The sequence below is a fragment of the Dermacentor variabilis genome, chromosome 3 (genome assembly GCF_050947875.1).
Source record: "Dermacentor variabilis isolate Ectoservices chromosome 3, ASM5094787v1, whole genome shotgun sequence".
NCBI classification, from domain to species: domain Eukaryota; kingdom Metazoa; phylum Arthropoda; class Arachnida; order Ixodida; family Ixodidae; genus Dermacentor; species Dermacentor variabilis.
In genome coordinates this window covers 132,615,004-132,635,402 of record NC_134570.1, presented here as the reverse complement: position 1 = coordinate 132,635,402, position 20,399 = coordinate 132,615,004, and the positions used below count along the sequence as shown (strand labels likewise).

The 20,399-nt window shown below is 47.2% G+C and overlaps 1 protein-coding gene across 2 annotated transcripts in view; it reads left to right on the top strand.

Moving 5' to 3' along the window:
• Positions 1-5,801: 5,801 nt before the first annotated feature.
• Positions 5,802-20,399, top strand: part of LOC142576294 (putative oxidoreductase TM_0325) — a 42,836-nt gene continuing 28,238 nt past the window's right edge. Inside the window, exon 1 of one of the 2 annotated variants that reach the window (XM_075686349.1) lies at positions 5,802-5,929. In XM_075686349.1, coding sequence (XP_075542464.1) covers positions 5,851-5,929 — 79 coding nt within the window. In that variant the 5' untranslated portion in view covers positions 5,802-5,850. Of the gene's footprint in view, positions 5,930-11,666; positions 11,943-20,399 lie in introns of those variants that run through there. The other variant, XM_075686350.1, reaches the window with a different exon arrangement.

Sequence of the window (20,399 nt, the reverse complement as noted above, 5' to 3'; positions counted from 1 at the left end):
CCGAAGCACACCTATAGACACAATATCTCCGAGTAGCCAGCACCCCTACCGGAAGACATATGCTTTCTAAACTTCAAATTAGCATTCCTGCTAATCGTAACTCCCTAAAAGCCCTTCCCATGGCAATTCCTCAAACGCTATGCATTCGACCGCTCCCCCGTGACATGCGCCCCGACCAAAACCGCGAGCGACGCAAAGCCAGAGCAGCAACCCTTCATAAACGGTACGGCGACAAACAGAATGCAATATGGGTAGATACTGCATGTGATCAGCATGGAATCACAGTGGTTGCTTACACACCGAACACCCCTCCCTTAATACAGGATATACCCCCGAGAACAGACCCTGAGAAAGCGCAAGAGATCGCTATAGCGCTAGAGCTCGGCAGCTCCAGTGCTACCTACATCGTGAGTGATTCTAAAACTGCAGTGCTAAATTATGCTAGGGGCAGAGTTCACCCTGCCACCGTAGACATACTGACTCAGAACCCTCCCTTCTCCCGCAGCGCTGAGCTCATCTGGGTGGCCGCACACTCGGGAAAACCCGGCAATGAGGCCGCCGATCTCTTAGCCCGAGGGTCGAGAAACCGGGAACAGGCGGACCTCATGGGAGGTTTCTCGAGGCAGCGTGCGTATACCTTCGCTGACCTCATCGCGAATGCTCGTGCCGAGAGGAAAGTATACCCACCCCTCACTCTTCCCTCGCTAACAGGGAGCAACACTTATGGCGCCACCTGCAAACGTGCACGCTACCTACTCAACCCTCCTATCCCACTACCGACCCATCCCACCTTCTTGCCCTCTTTACAATGCGCCGAGAGCAAACCTCACCCATATACTCCTGGCCTGCCCGGCTTCTCCTCCCCCCGGCGGGCCGGTACCACTCCAAACCTGGGGGAACTGGGAGATCTCACTACGCTCCACGGACCCGGTAAGGTAGAAGATAGCCGCCAGCCAGGCTGTCAGCGTCATGGACATGTTAAACATGAACGTTTGAGTGCAATGGGGTCGTGCGGGGACCCAGGAGGCGTGGGAGATCCCAAATTCCTTTGCAAGCTAAAGTTTTTTCCTCCTCCTCCTGCTTTCAAGCCATGCGCCGCAGCGAGACGGACCAGGTGGATAAATTCATTCGAATCGCTAGTAAAGCGGCGCTCGCCCTTTCGGCGAGCACTAGCATGGAGCGCCTCCGTTAGGTAGGGCTAACCAGGACGTATGAAGAGATCGCTGCTGCCACGATCATCGCGCCGCGAGAGCGCCTTAACACAATGCCCCAGGGACGTTGTCTATTAAGACGCCTGCACTACCCCCTGGCGCCGGAATTCTGCGAGGACGAGACTCAACTGATGCCAGATGCTCTGCGAACGCGGCCAAATGTGGATCCCATTCCACGCAACATGCACCCGACATACCATGCAAGAGGAAGACGAGCCAGGGCGACAGCTCTGCTACAAAGGCAGGGCCACCCGGACACGTATTTCGCGGACGCAAGTCTATACCCCCGCACAACAACACGAAAACGGGGGTCCCCCGCTTTATTGGAGGTCGCGATAAATAGGGCACGCATGCTCGCGGCTGCGTCCTGGCACACCTCATCCAGTGCAACGGCGGGCCAACGGCCGCCGCCATTTCTCTAGCCGTAAGAGCCGCCGAAGCGAACGGCCGATCGGCTCACGTACTAATGGACTCTCAGGATGCATGCCGACTGTACCTGCTCCCCGCAGGTATAGTAGTCGTGCGCATCTTGGGATCAAGTCTAACACAAGACCATGGGATCACCTGGTGCCCGGCACACGCCAGAGTGGACGGCAACGAAAGCGTGGACTGCCCGACTCGAGATATGACAGGCCAATCAGCGGATCACGCCGCCCTAACGGACCGCCCCCCCTCCCCCCACCCGACACACCTCGAGAAATACTGGAAATGCAAAGACACGGCTGACGAACAAAGGCTCCTCCCCATCCTAAGCTCAACATGGCGCAGGCAAGGGACTGGCGCCGACTGCAGACGAACACCTTCCCTACTTTGCACAGGCTACACAAAATGTACCTCGAGAAACGCAAACACAATTGTCCGTGGTGTGAAGATAAACCGACACTCCAGCACATCACAAACGAATGCCCGAGGCGCCCGGCGCACACCATCTCACCGCTAATTACGAACTCACTCGCTAACTGGTCGTGGGAGGTGCGACTCCCCGATGTGGACTTGGGAAACCAGCTGGCGACCCTCGACCAAGCACGACGAGCCGCACAAGCCAGTGGAGCCCTGGAATAGGGGCTCCGCCCATATACACCACTCAGATGTTTGAGTCAATAATGTTGTTGTTCTTCTTCTGGCGCTTGCTTCCCTTGCGGCGATTCACATAATCTAACCAATTTCACAGACGTTGCATGTAGACTGACGCGTAAGAGCGTGAAACGAGCGCGTATGAAACGCCATAGACCATGTACCACGCCACAGACGATGTACGATCTGGGAATCTATCTGCCGTCTTCGGTGGATTAAATCTAATGCGTCATAACAGACTGAAACCGCTCTGCTTCAGAACGTGTACGATAAACACCTTGCAGGCCAGTGACAGCTGTGCAGTGTTTATACTTTTCATTGCGGACGATGGATTTACGGCACGTAAAACAGCGATGTGGAAGAATGGGAAAGAAGCGACTGCAATGAAGAATTAAGGAGAGAATCCTCCTTACCGCCGATATCTTGTGTGCTCGAGGAGCACTGGGAAGTGAAGGCTAGCGGATGCAGTGCAAGAGTGAACAACACTCGACAGAAGAACGTACGCCTGCGCGCACATCAAACGGTTGATGGTCCCACGTACGCCCGGTCAACGTGTTACTCGCACAGATATGCCCATACTCTTCGGCACGTCGTGGAGGATATCCAAGAATTTTGTTTCCGAGAAGCTTCACTTACCGTGAGAGCAGTATTCCTCAGGCCGCAGTCTGTTTAAACAAGTAACCACGTTCTTCTGTGTTAGCCTCTTCGTCGCCGCGCTGTGGCTCGACACATCTCTGCAGAGCGTGGCCGCCCAAAACTTGTTCAATAAATCAAAACAGTTCCTGTAAAGCAACGACCAGCACATGTGTTTGTTCTCATAAATGCACAAATTGCGGTGCCGCTCATCACCTTTGCGTTCTTGCGGTGCCGTGAGAATGAAGATTTATTTTCAGAAAAGCTTGCAAATATAGTGGGAGACCGGCCTCACAGTCTAACTTGCGAGTTAACTATGAACGCCTTTCAACGCTGGGGCACACAACTCGAACGAAATAATTTAGGCGACAGTATCGCAAGTGTATACACTACGACTGGATCCGTTGGTCGGATCACTACGGCGTGCGCACGTCCTAGCAGCTCGGCGTGATTTCGCTCCGAAGGCAATAAATGTAAACAAGAAAGGAGAATCTGATCCGACTAGATGGCATAGTAACGTCACCTTCCAACGTCACTGAGCTTCGCAAAGAGTGACGTCAAGGCCACCCCTTAGTTTTTTCCTTCCTTCATGACCCCGATTCAGTTCACTCGCAGCGCTTCGCACACTTTTAACGCGTCAGCGGTAAGGACACCGTGGCGCAGAAAATCCGCCGTAGGCGTGGACGTACAGCGTCGAACGTCGTTTGGGCAGAAACATTTCCCAACAACCGATACACAGGCCCTCCATGTGGCGCAAGGAAGTTACAGAGCTAATTCAATATCTGAAGCTGAAATACGCGGACAAATAGTAAAGTACGAATTACACACAAGCTACAGACATGATAGCAGGGATTGCAATTTGTCTATACGAGAAAACATAATTCGCTTGCGCGCAAACTAGCGTTTCTACAAATCATAGACCGGCCACGGCGTCCGCTATTTGCGCGAGCCGGCGCGTGAGTATCTTGGAGGCCGCGGAGTGGCGCGCCTGGTGCTTTGTGGTTCCTTGCGTCCATACCTCCATATGGCGCTCACCTACGCCGCATAGCACGCACGCAAGAGGCGGCGCTTCGACCAGAAACACCGCCGTGCATAGCGTTCGCGGCCAGCGTTTCGCGGTAAACATTGCGGTTGCATAAGCTCCAGTTGCCGGCACGCGTGAGAATCTGTCAGGGACCTTTGAATGCTATCTCGTTCCGCTCTGAAAGGCGAAGCTTAAGCGTCCTCCAAATTTTTCCCACACGCAGCGCCTCAGCAGTAGGGCCGTGCGGTTCACTCAACCTTATTCTAGTACTCTCTAGTTTCGTAGCCCGCGTGGAGGCAGTACAATGGACCACCTCGTGTCACTGAAAGTAATCTTGAGCGCGAAAGATTCCGCGACCTGCTGAAGAATAGAACCTACGGCCCGAATTTGCTAGAGCTGATTCGTGCGCAACCGTGCTACATCGCAGCAACCGGGAGTCGAGGCAAGATGACTCGCTCAAAGCCGTAGCAACGAAGCGGGATGAGTACTGGTTCTTAGTGAGCCGCCAAATTCCGCAAGCAGGCGTCTCTCCGGTATTTTTCTTTCTCTGGCAGTATTCAGGACAATATGGAGAGAGAGAAAACAAACTAGTGCACTTTAGATCAATATTGACCCGGTCATGTCTCCTCCTTCTGGTAGAGGAAGGTTGACCGGAGATTTCAAGTGAAGCTCCCGACAACTCCTGAATGGTCTGGATGTATGGATGTGTGAGCGATGCTCCGCGCCTTCCGCTCGGCGGAGTGTACGTCAAATCCAATTTTCACCTGCTTATAATCGCCTATAAATAAGTTTACATAAAATATTTAAAGCATATCTGACGGGTGAAATGAAGAAATGGCCACAGCGGCAACAGGTGAAGGATCAGGATTAGTGAAGGATCAGGAAGTTCACATAATTGGCTTTAACAAGTAGAAGCTAAAGCGGAACGGAACATTAGTTTTCTTATTGCGTAAAGCTGAAGGCCACTGCAGATCTATTCAACTTACAGTACACGAGCACATAGAAAACAGTCCGGTGTAAACTTGTAGGTATCTGCATTTCACCAAATCATGATTCAGTTAAATCAACTAAAATGCAACAATAATAAGAAAACACATTTAGGCATATACGAGCCCTAACACATATAAAAGAGGAAGAAAAGTGGAGGCATCAAAACAAACGCGTCACTGCACCAAATCGTACGTATTATTTTGAGCACATATCCGTACTAATACAAAAAAATATCTTCAGCTGTAATGAAAGATGTCCGTCGCTGAACGGGCATGGTCTAAGTATCGCCCGAAGTGACAGCGCATGATTGCCCCGATGCAGAAGGTTGGCATTGCTGGGCTTATAGGGGCAATAAAGTAACACGTAGGCTGCAATGCAGCGACAAGCACTATGTTATATGCAAGCATTTCATCATCAACATAATTTATTTGCCCTTAAGGGCCCCTGATGGGGCATTACAAAAGGGCGGGGGGGGGGTTTAACAAATGGTAACCACAGGTCACAAAGATAAGAAACATTAATACAGAGTGCAAGAACTGGTAACACATTAAACACATGAAAATGAAAAAAGCCCATAAAAGGGCTTACTACTGGGGCTGTGGACAACACTGGTGTAATAATAACTGTTTAAATTTTACAGAATTTCTTTCATTGACGCTACCGTCAGGAAGTACATTCCAATCCGATATGGTAATATAGCAAGTCAGAAGCACACTGGAGACAATGAAGGAATGCTCTTTATTTTTCATCGCGCGCACTTTTTTGCTAAAACGCTGGCGGCCTTTCCGAGGCGCTAGCGGCGCTTCTGAGACCCTGTTGGTGCGATGACACTATATGCTCCCCCCCCCCCCATTTTTTTTATTGTAAGCCCCAACGCTACGGCTGCCGACACTCTCTTGTGCTTCTCCAAAGAGGGATATGCCCTTGGTGATTCTGCGTTGTCCACACCTGGTTGGCCGAGGTCGGGGGATTCGGATGGAGTCGCTCCAGGTGTATGGTAAGCAGGTCCCTTTTCTTGTGGCGTTGCTGGCTCCTGCTGTCTGTCTTCGACAGATGGAGCCGATGCCGGCGAGTCAGATTCTGTTGGTGGGAGTGTCTGCCGAGTTCTTGGGAATGGCACAGGATGAGGAATCACGGGCTGCACTGGAACAGGAAACGTTGCCTCTACCAGATAGTCTGCGTGAACTAACCTCTCTTGATTTTGTATGTTCACAACCTAAGTCACAGCAATGATTCGTCTGACGATGATAGCAGTAATCCATGCCGGTTCACCTGGTCTAGTTCCCTTAACCCACACCGTGTCACCTTCTTTGAACTCGCGCCAGTAGGCAGCAGGCTGCTGGACGTGCCATCACTCGTCTTTCTCCAGACGGTTGTGAAGCTCGGGGTGCAGCGTGGTTAGCCGTGTCCTTGGACTCCATGATAGGAACAATTCGGCCGGGGTTTTTCCGGTTGCTGCACATGGGGTGTTTCTGTAGTGGAAAAGGAACTGGTCAAAGCGATGTTGAATAGATTTGGAAACTCCCGCTCGCTCTTCATCCTGCAACTGTTTTTCCAGGTTCCTTTTCACGGTCTGAATAAGGCGTTCAGCAGCTCCATTAGACGCCGGATGATAAGGTGGTGTCGTCTTGCGGCCGATTCCGTTTGGTGAGAGGAAAACTACGAACTCCGATGACACGAACTGTGGCCCGTTGTCAGTGACAACCTCTTCCGGCAGGCCGAAAGCTCACGGGCTGCACTGGAACAGGAAACGTTGCCTCTACCAGATAGTCTGCGTGAACTAACCTCTCTTGATTTTGTATGTTCACAACCTAAGTCACAGCAATGATTCGTCTGACGATGATAGCAGTAATCCATGCCGGTTCACCTGGTCTAGTTCCCTTAACCCACACCGTGTCACCTTCTTTGAACTCGCGCCAGTGGGCAGCAGGCTGCTGGACGTGCCATCACTCGTCTTTCTCCAGACGGTTGTGAAGCTCGGGGTGCAGCGTGGTTAGCCGTGTCCTTGGACTCCATGATAGGAACAATTCGGCCGGGGTTTTTCCGGTTGCTGCACTACTCCTTCCAGTCTCTTCAGCCCCCCCCCCCATCTCGTCCATAACAGTCTGAAAAGTAGCCTGCGCACTTGAAATACCGTACGGCATGCAAAGACGCTTGAACAAGACAAGATGGGTGTTAATAGTAAGCAGCTTCTGCGAATCGTCATGCGCTGGCCGCTGCTGATATGCCGTGGTTATATCTAGCACTGTAAAGACTTTTCCGCCAACCAGTACTGCAAAAATATCCTCTACGAGTGGCAGTGGGTAATGTTCAGTCTTTCTGGAAAGGTTTAACAAGACTTTATAGTCGCCGCATAGCCTCACCTTGTGCTCAGGCTTTGGGACGCCTATAAGTGGTGTGGTCCAGTCGTTCTGCATGATTCGCTGCATGATCCCTCTGTCATTGAGTGCGGGCAGATTCTGTTCAACGATATTTTTCATTGCCTACGGAACAGGAAGAGCCTTTCAGAAGGCCAGACGAGCCTCTCCTTTCAAAACTATTTTCGCGTCATAGCCCTTTATCAAACCAACTTGCGGACTGAACATGTCAGGGTACTTCTGCAGCAAGAGTTTTACTTTTTGCTCTGCTTCCACGATGAAAACGTGATTCCAGTTCAATTTGAGCTGCGCAAACCAGTCGCGCCCTAGTAGGCATGGTTGAGTTCCAGAAACGACAATCACTGTCGAAGTTTTATTTTAACTTTCGTACTCGACACTTACAAGCGTCTGTCCTGTGATCTCGAGCGGCGTGCCACCGTTATTTTTCAGTTCGAGAAGGCACTGTGACAGACCTGGCTTCCGTGGCAGTTGAGCGTAGATCTGCTCGTTGATAATAGATACGGCTGCACCAGTATCTACATGAATACTCACAGGTTGACCCGCGATTTTCACTTCTACCAGATAGGGCCTCTGAATTTGCTTGTTTAAATCAACTTGAAAAAGGTGCAAGTGGTCTGGCTCGGTCTGTACCTCGAGCGCATTCACCGCTTTGCCGTTTTTCTTCATGCAAACCTTCGCTAAATGACCTACTTTCTTGAACCAGTGACATCGTGCCTTACCATATTTGCGATCACTTGCGTTGTGCTTGTCTCCGCATCTGTAGCAATTTCCGCTAAGACCGAAACCTTGTGGTGTGCTTACCCTAGGTTTTTGTTATGAACGGCCTTTCTTGCTGAGAGCGTGGATGGCTTCGTCCGTTTGTGGATTTCCATCAGACGGTCGGAAGCTCTTCGACTCTCTTTCGTCGAGTTCCGCTGCTTTCGCAAAGCCGTGCGCTGTTTCTGAAGTTAAGGTCTTTCCTCTTGAGCAATGGCCGGGTTTCGTAGCCCCACAACAAAGCGCTCAAGTAGCGCGTCGTCCAGAAAAGTCCCGAATGCGCAATTGGCAGCCATGTGTCTTAGTTAATGTTAAACGCTGAGATGTACTCCATTTCGAGCTGGTGCCGGTGATTGAACTTGAACCTCTCAGTCATTACTTGGCTACCCTGCGCGTAGTGCCCCATCAAGACGTTGACCACATCATAGAATGACTCGGCCTCCCCTGTAGCAGGCAACAGCAGGTCCTTGAGGGTCTTGTACGGGCGCCTTCCGAGGGCAGTGATAAAAGCAGATTTCTTGAAGTTGCCATCTTCAATTTGCGTGACTTTCCAGTAATGTTCGAAACGCTCTATATATGAATAGAAGTATTCGTCACCCCCTTCGACATAGGAATCAAATTCCCCAAAAGTTCGACATGTTCAGTCACTCTGCTCGACCCGCTTCGCTCGGTGCCAATGGTAGCTAGATAGGCGCCGCTCAGAGACGCGATCCCATTCTCGTCGCCAGATGATGTAGCAAGGCAGACGCTCACTTGAGCCAACGAAAGAATGCTCTTTATTCCACAGCGCGCGCGCTTATATAGCTTCTGCGAAAACGCTAGCGGCGTTTCCGTCGCCAGCGTCGACAGAAATGATTTATTGAAAGCGTTAGTTCAACCATCAATGCGTTGAACACTGTGACAATTAAACAGGCGTCGTGATGATATCATGACGGCAGAATAAGGCTCTTACGTAAATGACGAAAATTATAATATAGCCTATGACAAAGGCACAGACTTGCAATCTTATGACCGGATGCCAGGGGGGTTAGACCAATCGAAGCTTCGATGTTAGTAACGCTCAACCGAGAATTATATTTGGATGTTGTAAAACGGGGAGCTCAATATCGTATTGCCTCTAATGCCTGTATTAGGTACTCGTGATAGGGATTCCAGATAGGGGATGCGTGTTCAAGTTTGGTACGGATGAAAGTCTAACCGTGGACGAAGCAAGCCTGAGTGTTCGTCTGATGAGAAACGCCTGCAAAAAGCGAGGTGATCTGCTTAGACCAGCTTAGATTGCTTCTTATTTCTATGCCTAGATACCTATAAAATTCCACTTGTTATAGTGCGGTAGTGTTTAGCGTGTATGAGAATGGTAGGTGAAATCTTTTACGAGACAAATGCATAAACTTACATTTTGGTACATTTTACTGCATGAGCCAGGTTGAACACCAATTTTGGATTAAGGTTAAATCATCCTGCAGCCATGACTGATCGTTAATAATAGAGATAAGTCGGTAGAGAACGCAATCATCCGCAAATAGACGAATGGATGATGAAATTTCCGTAGGCAGGTCATTGGTAAAGATTAGGAACAGAAGCATGCCAAGAACAGAGCCCTGAGGGACAGCGGACATAACTTTAGTAACGGCAGAAAGATGACTTTCGATGACCGCGTACTACGAACGATTAGTTAAAAAGCAGTGAATCCATCAAAATATCAGCGGGTCCAGTGAAAGGCAAGGAAGTTTAGTCATGAGGCGCTGGTCAGGGGAACACGGTCAAAAGCCTTAAAGAAATCAAAGTAAATGACGTCAGTTTGAAAGGATGAGTCTAGGTTTAAGTTCAGGTCCGTCGTGAATTCAAACAGCTGACATTCGCGCTAAATGTCAGACAGAAATCTGTGCTGGTTTGAGAAGAAAAGGGAATTACTATCCAGGTGCTTTGTCACGTGGGATTAAAATAAAAGTTTACTGGGTTTGCATGCAGTGCATGTTAACGAGATAGAGCGATAATTTGACGGATCGGAGCGACTTCCTGCCTTAAAAGCTGTACCACTCTGCTTACTTTCCACTCGGACGGAATTGGGCCACTGGAAATAGACTGCATGAAAATGACTTGTAGTACGCGACTGGATATTACTTTTGTGCCTTTAAGGATTTTGGAAGATATGTTGTCAGGCCCCGGGGCACTGGATATATTTAAATTATCAATTATTTTACAGATTCCTTCTGCCGCGATACTAACTGGTGGCATTTGAAGGAAATTTGAGCTGAGTGGTATAGGCATAATAGCAGCTGGTTCCTAGGTAAAAACAGACGTGAAATACGCATTGAAAACGTCAGCAGGAAGCTGCTTTGGAACGACGGAACCATCCTGATATAAAAAAGAGATGTTATGCGAGCCAGTACGGTTGGGAGTTAACAAAGTCCAAAACTTTTTGGGGTTATTTCTGAGGATATCCAGTAAGTCCTCGTTGTAGAAGTGTCGCTTCGTGTTCCTCGGCAACTTCGTATAGTTACGCAGATAATCTATATACTTTTCCCATTTTATTGCTGAATTGGAGCTCTTGGCTCCCCTGAACAATGGCTTTGTCTTGTTACATAATTCTCCTAATCACTTTGTAAACCACGGTTTCCCGGCATCACCACGAATGCAAAGGAGGGGTACATGGGATTCTATTAGAGAGGTATTTTTTTTTCTTTATAGGAAGACCAATTTTCATCCTTAGACCTATCAGGAGCTGATTGTTCAAATTGTTGGAGAAATTTGACCATATCCTCACTGATCTTGGAAAAATCTGCTTTGCTGTGGTCACGAGCGTACTTTTTGAGCGTTGGCATGAATGGATTGAAATAGGGAGGTTGAACAACACTAACATATGATCGCTAAGACCGTCGGTGGATGACAATGACTGAATTAGCTGAGAATTTGACACAAGGACAAGATCAAGGGTGTTACTACCACGAGTTGGTATTCCGACAGTTTGAGCGAGGCTGAAAGAAAGAATAGGATCCAAAAAATCTCTAGAATGACGTGAAGATGCAGTTAGGTTTTCCCATTCAATTGCTGGCAAGTTAAAATCACCGCTAATCATGAGGTTAGCGCAGGGAAACTGGTTTTTGATATCAAGTAGAATGGTACTTAGGTCGTCAATGAAGGAGTGATCAGAATCAGGTGGCCAGTAGCAGGCAACGATAAAAGTGGCGCGATGAGCCAATGAAATGTTCACACAGAGGATTTTGCTTTTACTGTTGATTGCAAGAGGAGAAGAAACCAGGGTGCCCTTAACAAGAACCATCACGCTACCTCCCCGACGACCACATCTGTCACGCCGGAAAAAACGCGAATAATTCATATTTAATTCTGACATAAATAATGACACTGACTTCGAGGAGTCGGTACACAATCACCCTATCGCGCTTCTGAAAATTGTCTAGTTGACCCGTCGATACACACATCACTCGCTTCATGCACACCGCAAGCGAACCGACGGAGGAACGCTAGCACAGCTGTTATATTAAAAAATTAACCTGCAAAACTGCATGTGCGCGCGGAGCCGTAAACGACGCACTGATACGTTGCCCTTTGTAGCGTTGTTAAGGTCTCTGGACAGCATTATTTGAAGCATGTGCGATAGAGCCAGACTCGTAAGCGAAATTGGGCAAGTTACCAACCTATGGCGTGCGGCTTCAAAATCTGTAGCGCACTGGGAAAGAGGATAGGGGAGGAGCGTAATGCTTTATATAAGAGGAACCACCATAAACGCTTCAGTCGACGTGGCAAGGCCCAGACGTACGCGCCGCTTCGTCCACGCCTCTGGGGTACACCAAGGTTTCACGCACACTTAGCGCATAATGCCGGACCTAAAAGGAAAAGTGGCCATCATAACTGGTAGGTTCTGATATTTCATTGTACATAACCAGCAACATATTAGTGCAATCGTATTAGTGTGCAGCCTAAATTTATGCATAGTGCATACACCTGGACATTACAAGGCAACGCGAAACATGGCTCGCACATATTATGTCACATAGTTATGAGGCTTTTAAGTCTTTATGTATACCACGTCAAGACTTTGTTGAGAAGGGACTTTATAACAAGGGTAACGTGGGGGATAATAGTAGTTTATTGATTGATCAACAACTTGTATTCTGCTGTGACTCACGCGTAGTTGATTTTTTGACCAGTTTCAAATAGCCAGCTATATTGTTTAGCAGCTAAGTTTAATCAGGAATATAAATTGGAGCGCGTGGACTCGGCAGAAAAAAAGTGGGTCTACCGATATATTTTCTTTGTGGCAGCAAAGCAAGCCTGCACATTGAATATATAACTGCTTTCGGGGAGACGCCGTATGCTTGAACATTCCGCGAAATAGCTGCCCCAGCACCTAGTATTTTGTAAGCTTAGCCAAAGGTAAGGCAGGTTTATGACGACCACAAACAGACATCTGGAAAAGAAAACAAGAACACCCAAAAGAGCGCAGATCCAAAGGACATGTTGTGGTTTATGAGAAACGAAGCCTTCTTAAAGCGATTAATTAGATGTTAAAAGGTTGTTCATCTTCTGCACCGCGTTTTGCACCATAATGATTACGGACCTGCACGGGAACATGGCAAGACCACGTGGCCCACGTGACCCACACGGCCGCGGATTACATGCTCTCAAAGATTGACTCATATTGTTCGGCAAGAAAGCCACCCAGCAAGCGCGCCAAGCGCCCGGAAAGCAAGCCTAGAAAATATCGGTATAATAATGAAAAAAATACGCGCTTGCATGCGTATATCTTTTTTCTTTTATTTTATTTGTTTTTTTTGTAGGGAGGACAGTTATGCACAGTTTCTTGTTTCGTTGCCCAATAACGTAGTGAACAGAGCCCATCACCATCATATCCATATGGGCAGCCCACGTAAGGCTACATATAAGTTGATTCGTTATACGAGTGCTGTCCTGCGTATAAGCTATACAGCAAAACAGCCGGAACGGCAGCACGCACAGTTGGAAATGCCTCTTGGAGAGTTTTCAACGTAATCTCCGCTTTAAAAGAGGAATTTTTGCAATAGAGCAGTGACAAAATACCAAATTATGGAGTGCTTCTTCAGATATGATAACTTCGCATGACATTCACTGAAGCAACAGGGACAAAATTATTTGGGTGTACCGAGTTCCACGCGCCGCTAGAAGAAACCAGTCATTTAAACCGGGTAAGGATTCTCAAATATTTACTTTAATGATGGTCGCACTTCGGGGACATAGTTTACCTCCTATAGTTTACCGCACCAACCAAGCGTCGGGAGGCCACTGCCGAATAACGACACGCGCAAAATCTTACTGGGACGCCTTGCAAAACGGCACTTCGGCATGTTGTGCCAGTAGCGGTAAATGTAGCAGTGGGAAAATCAGTTCGGTTTCGTACGGAGCGTCTCATCCATCTTTACACCTGGGATTAAAAATGTGCCCAAGCACTCCTAGAGTGCGCGAAGAAGTGTATGCAATTGGTTATTCTATGGAGCAAGTCGCACTACCTTTTTTTTTTCGCTTTCTGCTCGTTTCCACAATTAGTCGAAAATTTTTTTTAACCCAACATCGCAAGTAACAACTTCAGCACAAAACTCCCACCGATAAAGTTGTGCGGCGTTTTAGTATTAACCTAATTCCCAGACTTCTAATTTTCTGCAAGTTACGTAGTAACTTTTTCTACGGTATAAAGAAAACCTGCAGGATGGGGAAAAGAGCACATGACATGCCCCCTTGCGTCACTAATAAGAGACTCGTTTGCAGTGTTCTCAAACGTGCTACGTATGGACCGACCGCGCGTTCAGCCCGGTCGGCTGATCGCTTTTACGAACCCCAGCGAGGATTGCAGATTAGTGACGTAAATCATGCAGCCAGTGTCTGCGTTGCAGCCCTGTCACTTTCCATGCTCGTTTTCGTTCATAGATGCCACACACTGAATCAAGGCGCGCACGCGGACGTGTCACGTGCATCTCTTTTAAATTTCACCAGCTTTCTTCAGGACGCAGAAAAAAAGTTTACGTAACTAGTGGGACGATAGAAGCTGTCTAATTAGGTCTTTCCAAGGAAGAAGAACTTTCTCGTTATAATTATTCCCTTAAAGTTGATAGTTCGGAAGTTGTTTAACGTCGGTAAGCATCTCCCGTGGACGAGCGTTGAGGCGCGGGGCGCGTTTTATTTCACAGTCAATTATATGAACATTGCATGCAATTTTTTTGCCTTTGACGATAATAACACACGAAATATTGATTTATTTAGTCTTATTACGTTTTCTAAAAATGCATTACATTAACTGCACGCTTTTCTTTCGCGTCAGAATTTGAACGCCAGGTTGTGAAGTATGTCTAGGCGTGCTCTTGTTCCAGTCATACAGACTGGTGCGTAGAAGCAGCTGTATACTAAAACCTCAGGTTAGACAGCTTCGCTTGGTCGAACGAAGTGTAACGCAGCTGTGCAGATCCTGCCTGTTTGTGCCATAGTTTTCCAACACGTAGTAGGGTTGTTGCGCTTCAAACAAACTAGCGTTTTTCTACCGTCACAGATATGTTTGAAAAAAAAATCCACACGTTTGTTCAAGTTCAGAACGCATTCTTCCCGTTTATTTTTCTTCCCGAAACCTTTCTAGCATTTTGGCTAAAATTTGTTATTCTTTCCAACCCCAGCCAGAAGACATCCATGGACATTCTTTTTGAAAAGCACATTGTATGATCCAGACTTTCAAATCATGTGTATGGAAAGAAAATGAAGTGATACGACTGCCAAAATAACCAATATTTATAATATTTGTACACTTCGAGTGCTTTTGGTACCGGCAATAGCCGGTAAAATTGCAAAGTTTGAATTGTTTTTCTGAGAGCACAGGAAAATACAGAAGGCACATAAATGCAGAATGGCAGCCCGGTTATAGCCAAAAATATTATAGCCAAAAATAGTATAGCCAAAAAATATTTGAAGCTTCAGCCGATCGCTTGAAAAATAACTGTACAAAGTTCCTTTTTTTGCAGAAACCTTTGTTGAGACTAAATGTTTCAACTGCCAATTGAGATTGGATGTTGTTACATTGGCTGCCATGCCCACCTTGCCTTGTTTTGCACACTATTGCAAGTATTGTGAACAATGACGAAGGGCAAACTGCAGAGTTTGTCGGGCTGCCTTCGAATCGTTGAATATAGCCCAGCGATGAGGTGGCTATGGTAGCACGTATTTGGCGGCACCTTGAAGAGCCTGTAGTTATGCTCCTGTCAACGTTGTTATGTGACAGAGTGCAAACTGCATTGCGAGGGAGTCCGCTTGTATAATTACACCTCCGTTAGAGCTGTTGGAACTGGTGGAACCGTCTGTATAAATGTGAACGCGGTCGAAATAGGGCTCGTTTAGGAGAACACAACTGCTTCAAAGGCTAGCAGCGACAGTTATGCCTTATAAACACTCTCAGGAACTCAGAGGCACACCTGATATCGCCGGGGACACCGAGGACACCACAATGCAGGGTGATGGAAGCTTCGTAGGCTTCAAGACGGAGGGCATCAAGTCATACTGAATAGTCGTAATACAACAGCATGGAGTATGTGGTCTTTGTGCTGGCAACAAGCTGCACACGTGACTGTAGCCGTGCAAGATGTCGAATGTGCACTCCGAGAGTCTCAGTGGTTATATATGTGTTGACCAGGTACTCCTGTCCAATGACAATCATCGCGGCAGTCGAACAGTGGCGTAGCCAGAAATTGCGTGGGGGGGGGGGGGGAGGTTGCGGGCTCGCATTGCAGCTTGGCCTCCTCCTAAGAGGAAACATTAGGTCGGATGCTTCTATCTAAATAGATGTAGAAGGGGAATTCATTTTTCTCGGCAACCACAGCACCAAATTTCATGAGGTTTATTGCATTTAAAAGAAAAACTAAAATTCTAGTCACTATTTCTTTTGAATTTTCGATTTAGGTCGTCAATATTTTACTCAAAAGTGGCAAAAATTGAAAATTTCCGGAAAACGAAACAATGAAGTTTACAACGCTGTAAATCAGCAATGAAAGTTGCTATCACAATTCTGTGATTTGCAGATAATAGTACATCTACAGCGGACAAAATTGATATGTTACACATGAATCTAAAAAAACTAAGTATTATGGAAATACGGCTCTTGCAGAACCCTTGTACAAAACATACCCAATTCATGTAATATACAAATAGACATATCGTATTTGTCTGCTTCGAATGGGGTAATGGATGCCGTTTACAGAACCGCGATATCTGTTCTTGATGCAGAGCTATTAATTTGTAAACTTCGTCCTTCTATTTTTTCGAAGTTTCGAATTTTCAAAATATTTTAAACAATGTTCCGGCCTTAAATCGAAATTCCGCTTCCAACAGACACTGGAATTTAACTTTCTCTCTCAAATGCAACAAATATCATTAAAAGCGATTCAGTAGTTACCTCAGAAAAGCGTTTCTGCGTTTTACATCTATCGGAATAGGCCGCGTCGGAGTTGGGCCCAAGCTAAAGCTTCCTCTTAAACAATTTGCCTAGGGATCAAATACATGAAAAATAACTGCATTGCCATTGCCAAAGATACTGTAAACGAATTCTTGAATGCTACGCACTGTCAATAGAAGTAAAATATGTATTTTTCCAAAAAATATTACACTCGTATGTGCCAAAAATTGTGCCTAACATAACTGATGTCGATGTTTCCGTGTTTTTGGTCTATTTAATAAGCACAAGCTTTAGAACTACATCAGTTCGAAAGCAGCAAAGCAGTGCATGCCGTTGATATGAAAAATGTAAAGGCCATGAAATGAACAAGTTGATGACAAATATCTTAATGAAACTTTGTCATTCAAGATCCTTGTTTACATTCTTGTACATATGCAACGGCCAGTGAAAAATCTCAACGACGCTGTCACTTGTTCCAATGTATTACGCAGGAGCAGCTGTCAACGGTGGTGTATCGTGAGTAATTGCACCGAAATTATAGTCGCAGCAGAGAGCACGTATAAAAAGCATTCTGCAGTTCTGCAAAATATGCGAGGGCGAGTCAAATGAAAGTGAGCCAATACGAATATACGACAAACGGGACACTTTATTTAAAAGTAGCCTCCATGAGCATTTAGACATTTGTCCCATTGACTATCGAATCGCGTAATTCCCGTCTTAGAAAGCTCCTTGGGTTGCCGCTTCAAAACGTCTGCAACTGACTTTCACGTCATCGTCCGCGACGAATCTGGTTCCCTTGAGCTCTTTATTGGGTTGCCCCGAAAAGTGGAATTCGCAAGGCGACAGATTTGAGCTGTATGGCGGATATTGCCGCGTTTCCCACTTGAACTTCGCCAGTTTTACATTAACCACATCAGCGACGTGGGGACGGGCACTGTCGTGGAACAAGATGACCCCATTCGTCAATTTTCCACGTAGTTTGTTCTTGATTGCAACACGCAGCCGATCCGGCGTTTCACAATGTCGGAAACAATTGCTAGTCTCTCAAGATTTAGCAAATTCTATCAGTAATGGCCCCAGACGATCGAAAAATAAAAGTCAACAACAACATTCCGGCGGAAATGACGGCCTTTGCTTCCTTTGGGGGTGGTGAATTCGAATGTTTCCATTGCAAGCTTTGCCGTCGTGTTTCAAGCTCGTAGTAGTGGCACCATGGTTGGTCCCGGATCACAATTGCAGACAAGAAATCGTCACCCTTATTGTGATAACGCACCAAATGAGTAAAGGCAGCGCCGAACTTCTCCGTATTCTGGCGGTGGTTCAAAATCTTGAGCATCCATTGCGCGCACAAGAGCCGATAACCGAGATGTTCATGAATTATGGCGTGAACGGTGACGGTGAAGCGAACCGTGACTGCTGATCACACGCTCTGCCAGTTCATCGATGCTTATCCTCAGTTCTTGTGTCATCAGCTCATCACCCTTTGCAATATTGTTAGGGGTGATTGCACGATGGCTTTGGCCTGGTCTGGGATCGTCTTTGCAACTTTCACGTCCTTCTTTGAACCGTTTGTTCTAACGTTTCACAGTGGCCGATAAAATGCAATGTTCAATGTACACGTCCGCCATACGGTGACTAACTTCTTATTGGGAAACACCTTTAGCTGTGAAAAACCTCACGGCACCACGCTGCTCAACTTCTGGAGCGTCCATTACGTCACGCAACCATGTTCAACCCAGTGTATGAGCGCATTAAAGAACGTTTATCCGCACACCTGCGTGCCACTTTTGTAAATGAAAGATGCCTGCGTGCTGCGCGCAGGCCTTGCAGATAATGAACAGAACCATAATTGTGCGGGGTGGGTAGGCTCACTTTCATTTGACTCTCCCTCGTACATTAGAAATGCGAAGATACAACGGAATATACAAATGCGAAGATACAGCTTGATAAAGGGCAAAAAATTGCCACAGGAAACAAAGTTGACTGCACTCCAATAATCTCCGATAGTCTCCAATAAATCTACGTATCTAAGAAAAAGTCATGGTATATAATGGGTCAAACAAGGCAAATAAACATCTTGCGCAATCACAGATTCACAGAATCCTAGTTCCCGCCCCAATTCCATCCTCTCCCCCCGATGTATCCTGCGTCACGGAAAGCGGCGCGCTTGCTCCCCGCTTTTCTCCTTTGCGCACACAAGACTGAGCCACCATTGTCGGCTCACTAATTCCCCCCCACCCCCCACACGCTTTCACTCGCACATACAGCATGCGGCGCGCGGTCACGATGTTATCGCCCTTGGACTTTATGCGGAACATGAGGGCGACGGCGACGGCAGGAATGAGCCTAGAGTCTCCGTAGAATTGCTATTGCAATAATACAATAAGAGTATCCGGCAGCTGAAGCGACCCATGCCCATTACTTTCCGCAAAAGAAGTAACAAAATAGAACTTTCACCATGAGACAAATCGCTGCGCCGCAACGTTTTTTTTTTTTTCGTTTCGTAGGGCGGGGGAACCGTAATGAAAAAAAAGAACGCGAAGGAAAGTATGTTGGTCACAATCGAATGCCTACTTTGGGCAACTAATGTGGCTATTAAAGGAATATCAAAGAAAACACGAGACGCTTGGTACCCCCAAGAACCATGCGCATACTGCTCGGTATCCTACGCCGGCGAGACAAGACTTTCAGGAGAGGTTGCGCTCAAGCGAACGCCGTGCAATCCGTCGAGTCCCCGCAGTGATGGCGGCGAGCGACCGTTGTTTCATTTTCTCGTCTGCTAGCTAGAAAGCGTCCAAAAATCTGTCAGGCGAAAATGCACTCGGCCATAGAAAAGCGAACGCGCACCGAAGTGCGCCGCGCGGTGGTCGGTGCAACACGAGAAAAACGCATGCGCTCTGGCTGGCTCTGGCAGCCCCCAGGGTAGTGGAACGTGAACAAAAAAATTGAAGAGACTCAATGTGTCCTCGCGATTAAAAGTCAAAGTAGAAAAAATAAATAAGACCATAGTTACCTTTGCTGGCTTTAATATCTTCACTGGATGCTTTGGCGCACGTGAAAAAAAATGTTGATATTTTTTATGTGACATGAAGGCACGAATGAACCACCACAACGCTTCGTCTCATCGGGCCTCGCTGCGGGCTTTGTCAACTTGTCTGATAGTGTCTTGATTTGGCTTGTCTCGTTGTATGGCTCGATGTATGACTTTGGAAAATTAATGCACCTTTGGCGTCAAATATTTATGGGAACATTAAACTTACAAAGTTCCGCAATTAATCTAAAAATCTAAAGCACACGTTTGGAAATGGAAATGCACCTTTCACATCAAAAGTTTTTGAAAACGTTATACCCATAAAGTTTCGGAATTGACATCCACGCGCTCCGTAGATTCCGTGATAGAGTGTAGATTTCGCGGCCTCTGCGAGATGCCGCGGCGAGCCCGTTCGACATCAAAACGTCCTTGAAACTTTGTGCTCGGATGGGGCTGGTTGCGTTATGCGACTCCTGGTGCATGGGCGTTGCCGCGAAATCCAGCCCGAGTTCGCAATTTTCGCGGTGAAATGGCTTTCGAGCATGAAAAAGACGTTCTAGACAAAATCCAGAATGATTTCCTGCGCCGGGGGTTGCTTTGGTCGGCGGTGCATGGACAGCACGAAAAAAATTTCGGCGGCGCTGAAGCCCCATCAGCCACCCCCCCCCCCCCCCGCCCCTGGCGCCGCCCCTGCAGTCGAAGAATATCTTCGGAGAGCAATACATATCCCTAGTGCTGGGGCTTTAATGCTCTGTAGTGTACGCGAATCCCTTCTGAACGTGTTGGACAGCACGCGAAGGCTGCAGCGTAGAGAGCGAGAGAGAATAAAGCTTTATTTAAGATCCAATAATATGTCATCACCTAGATGCTACTTAGG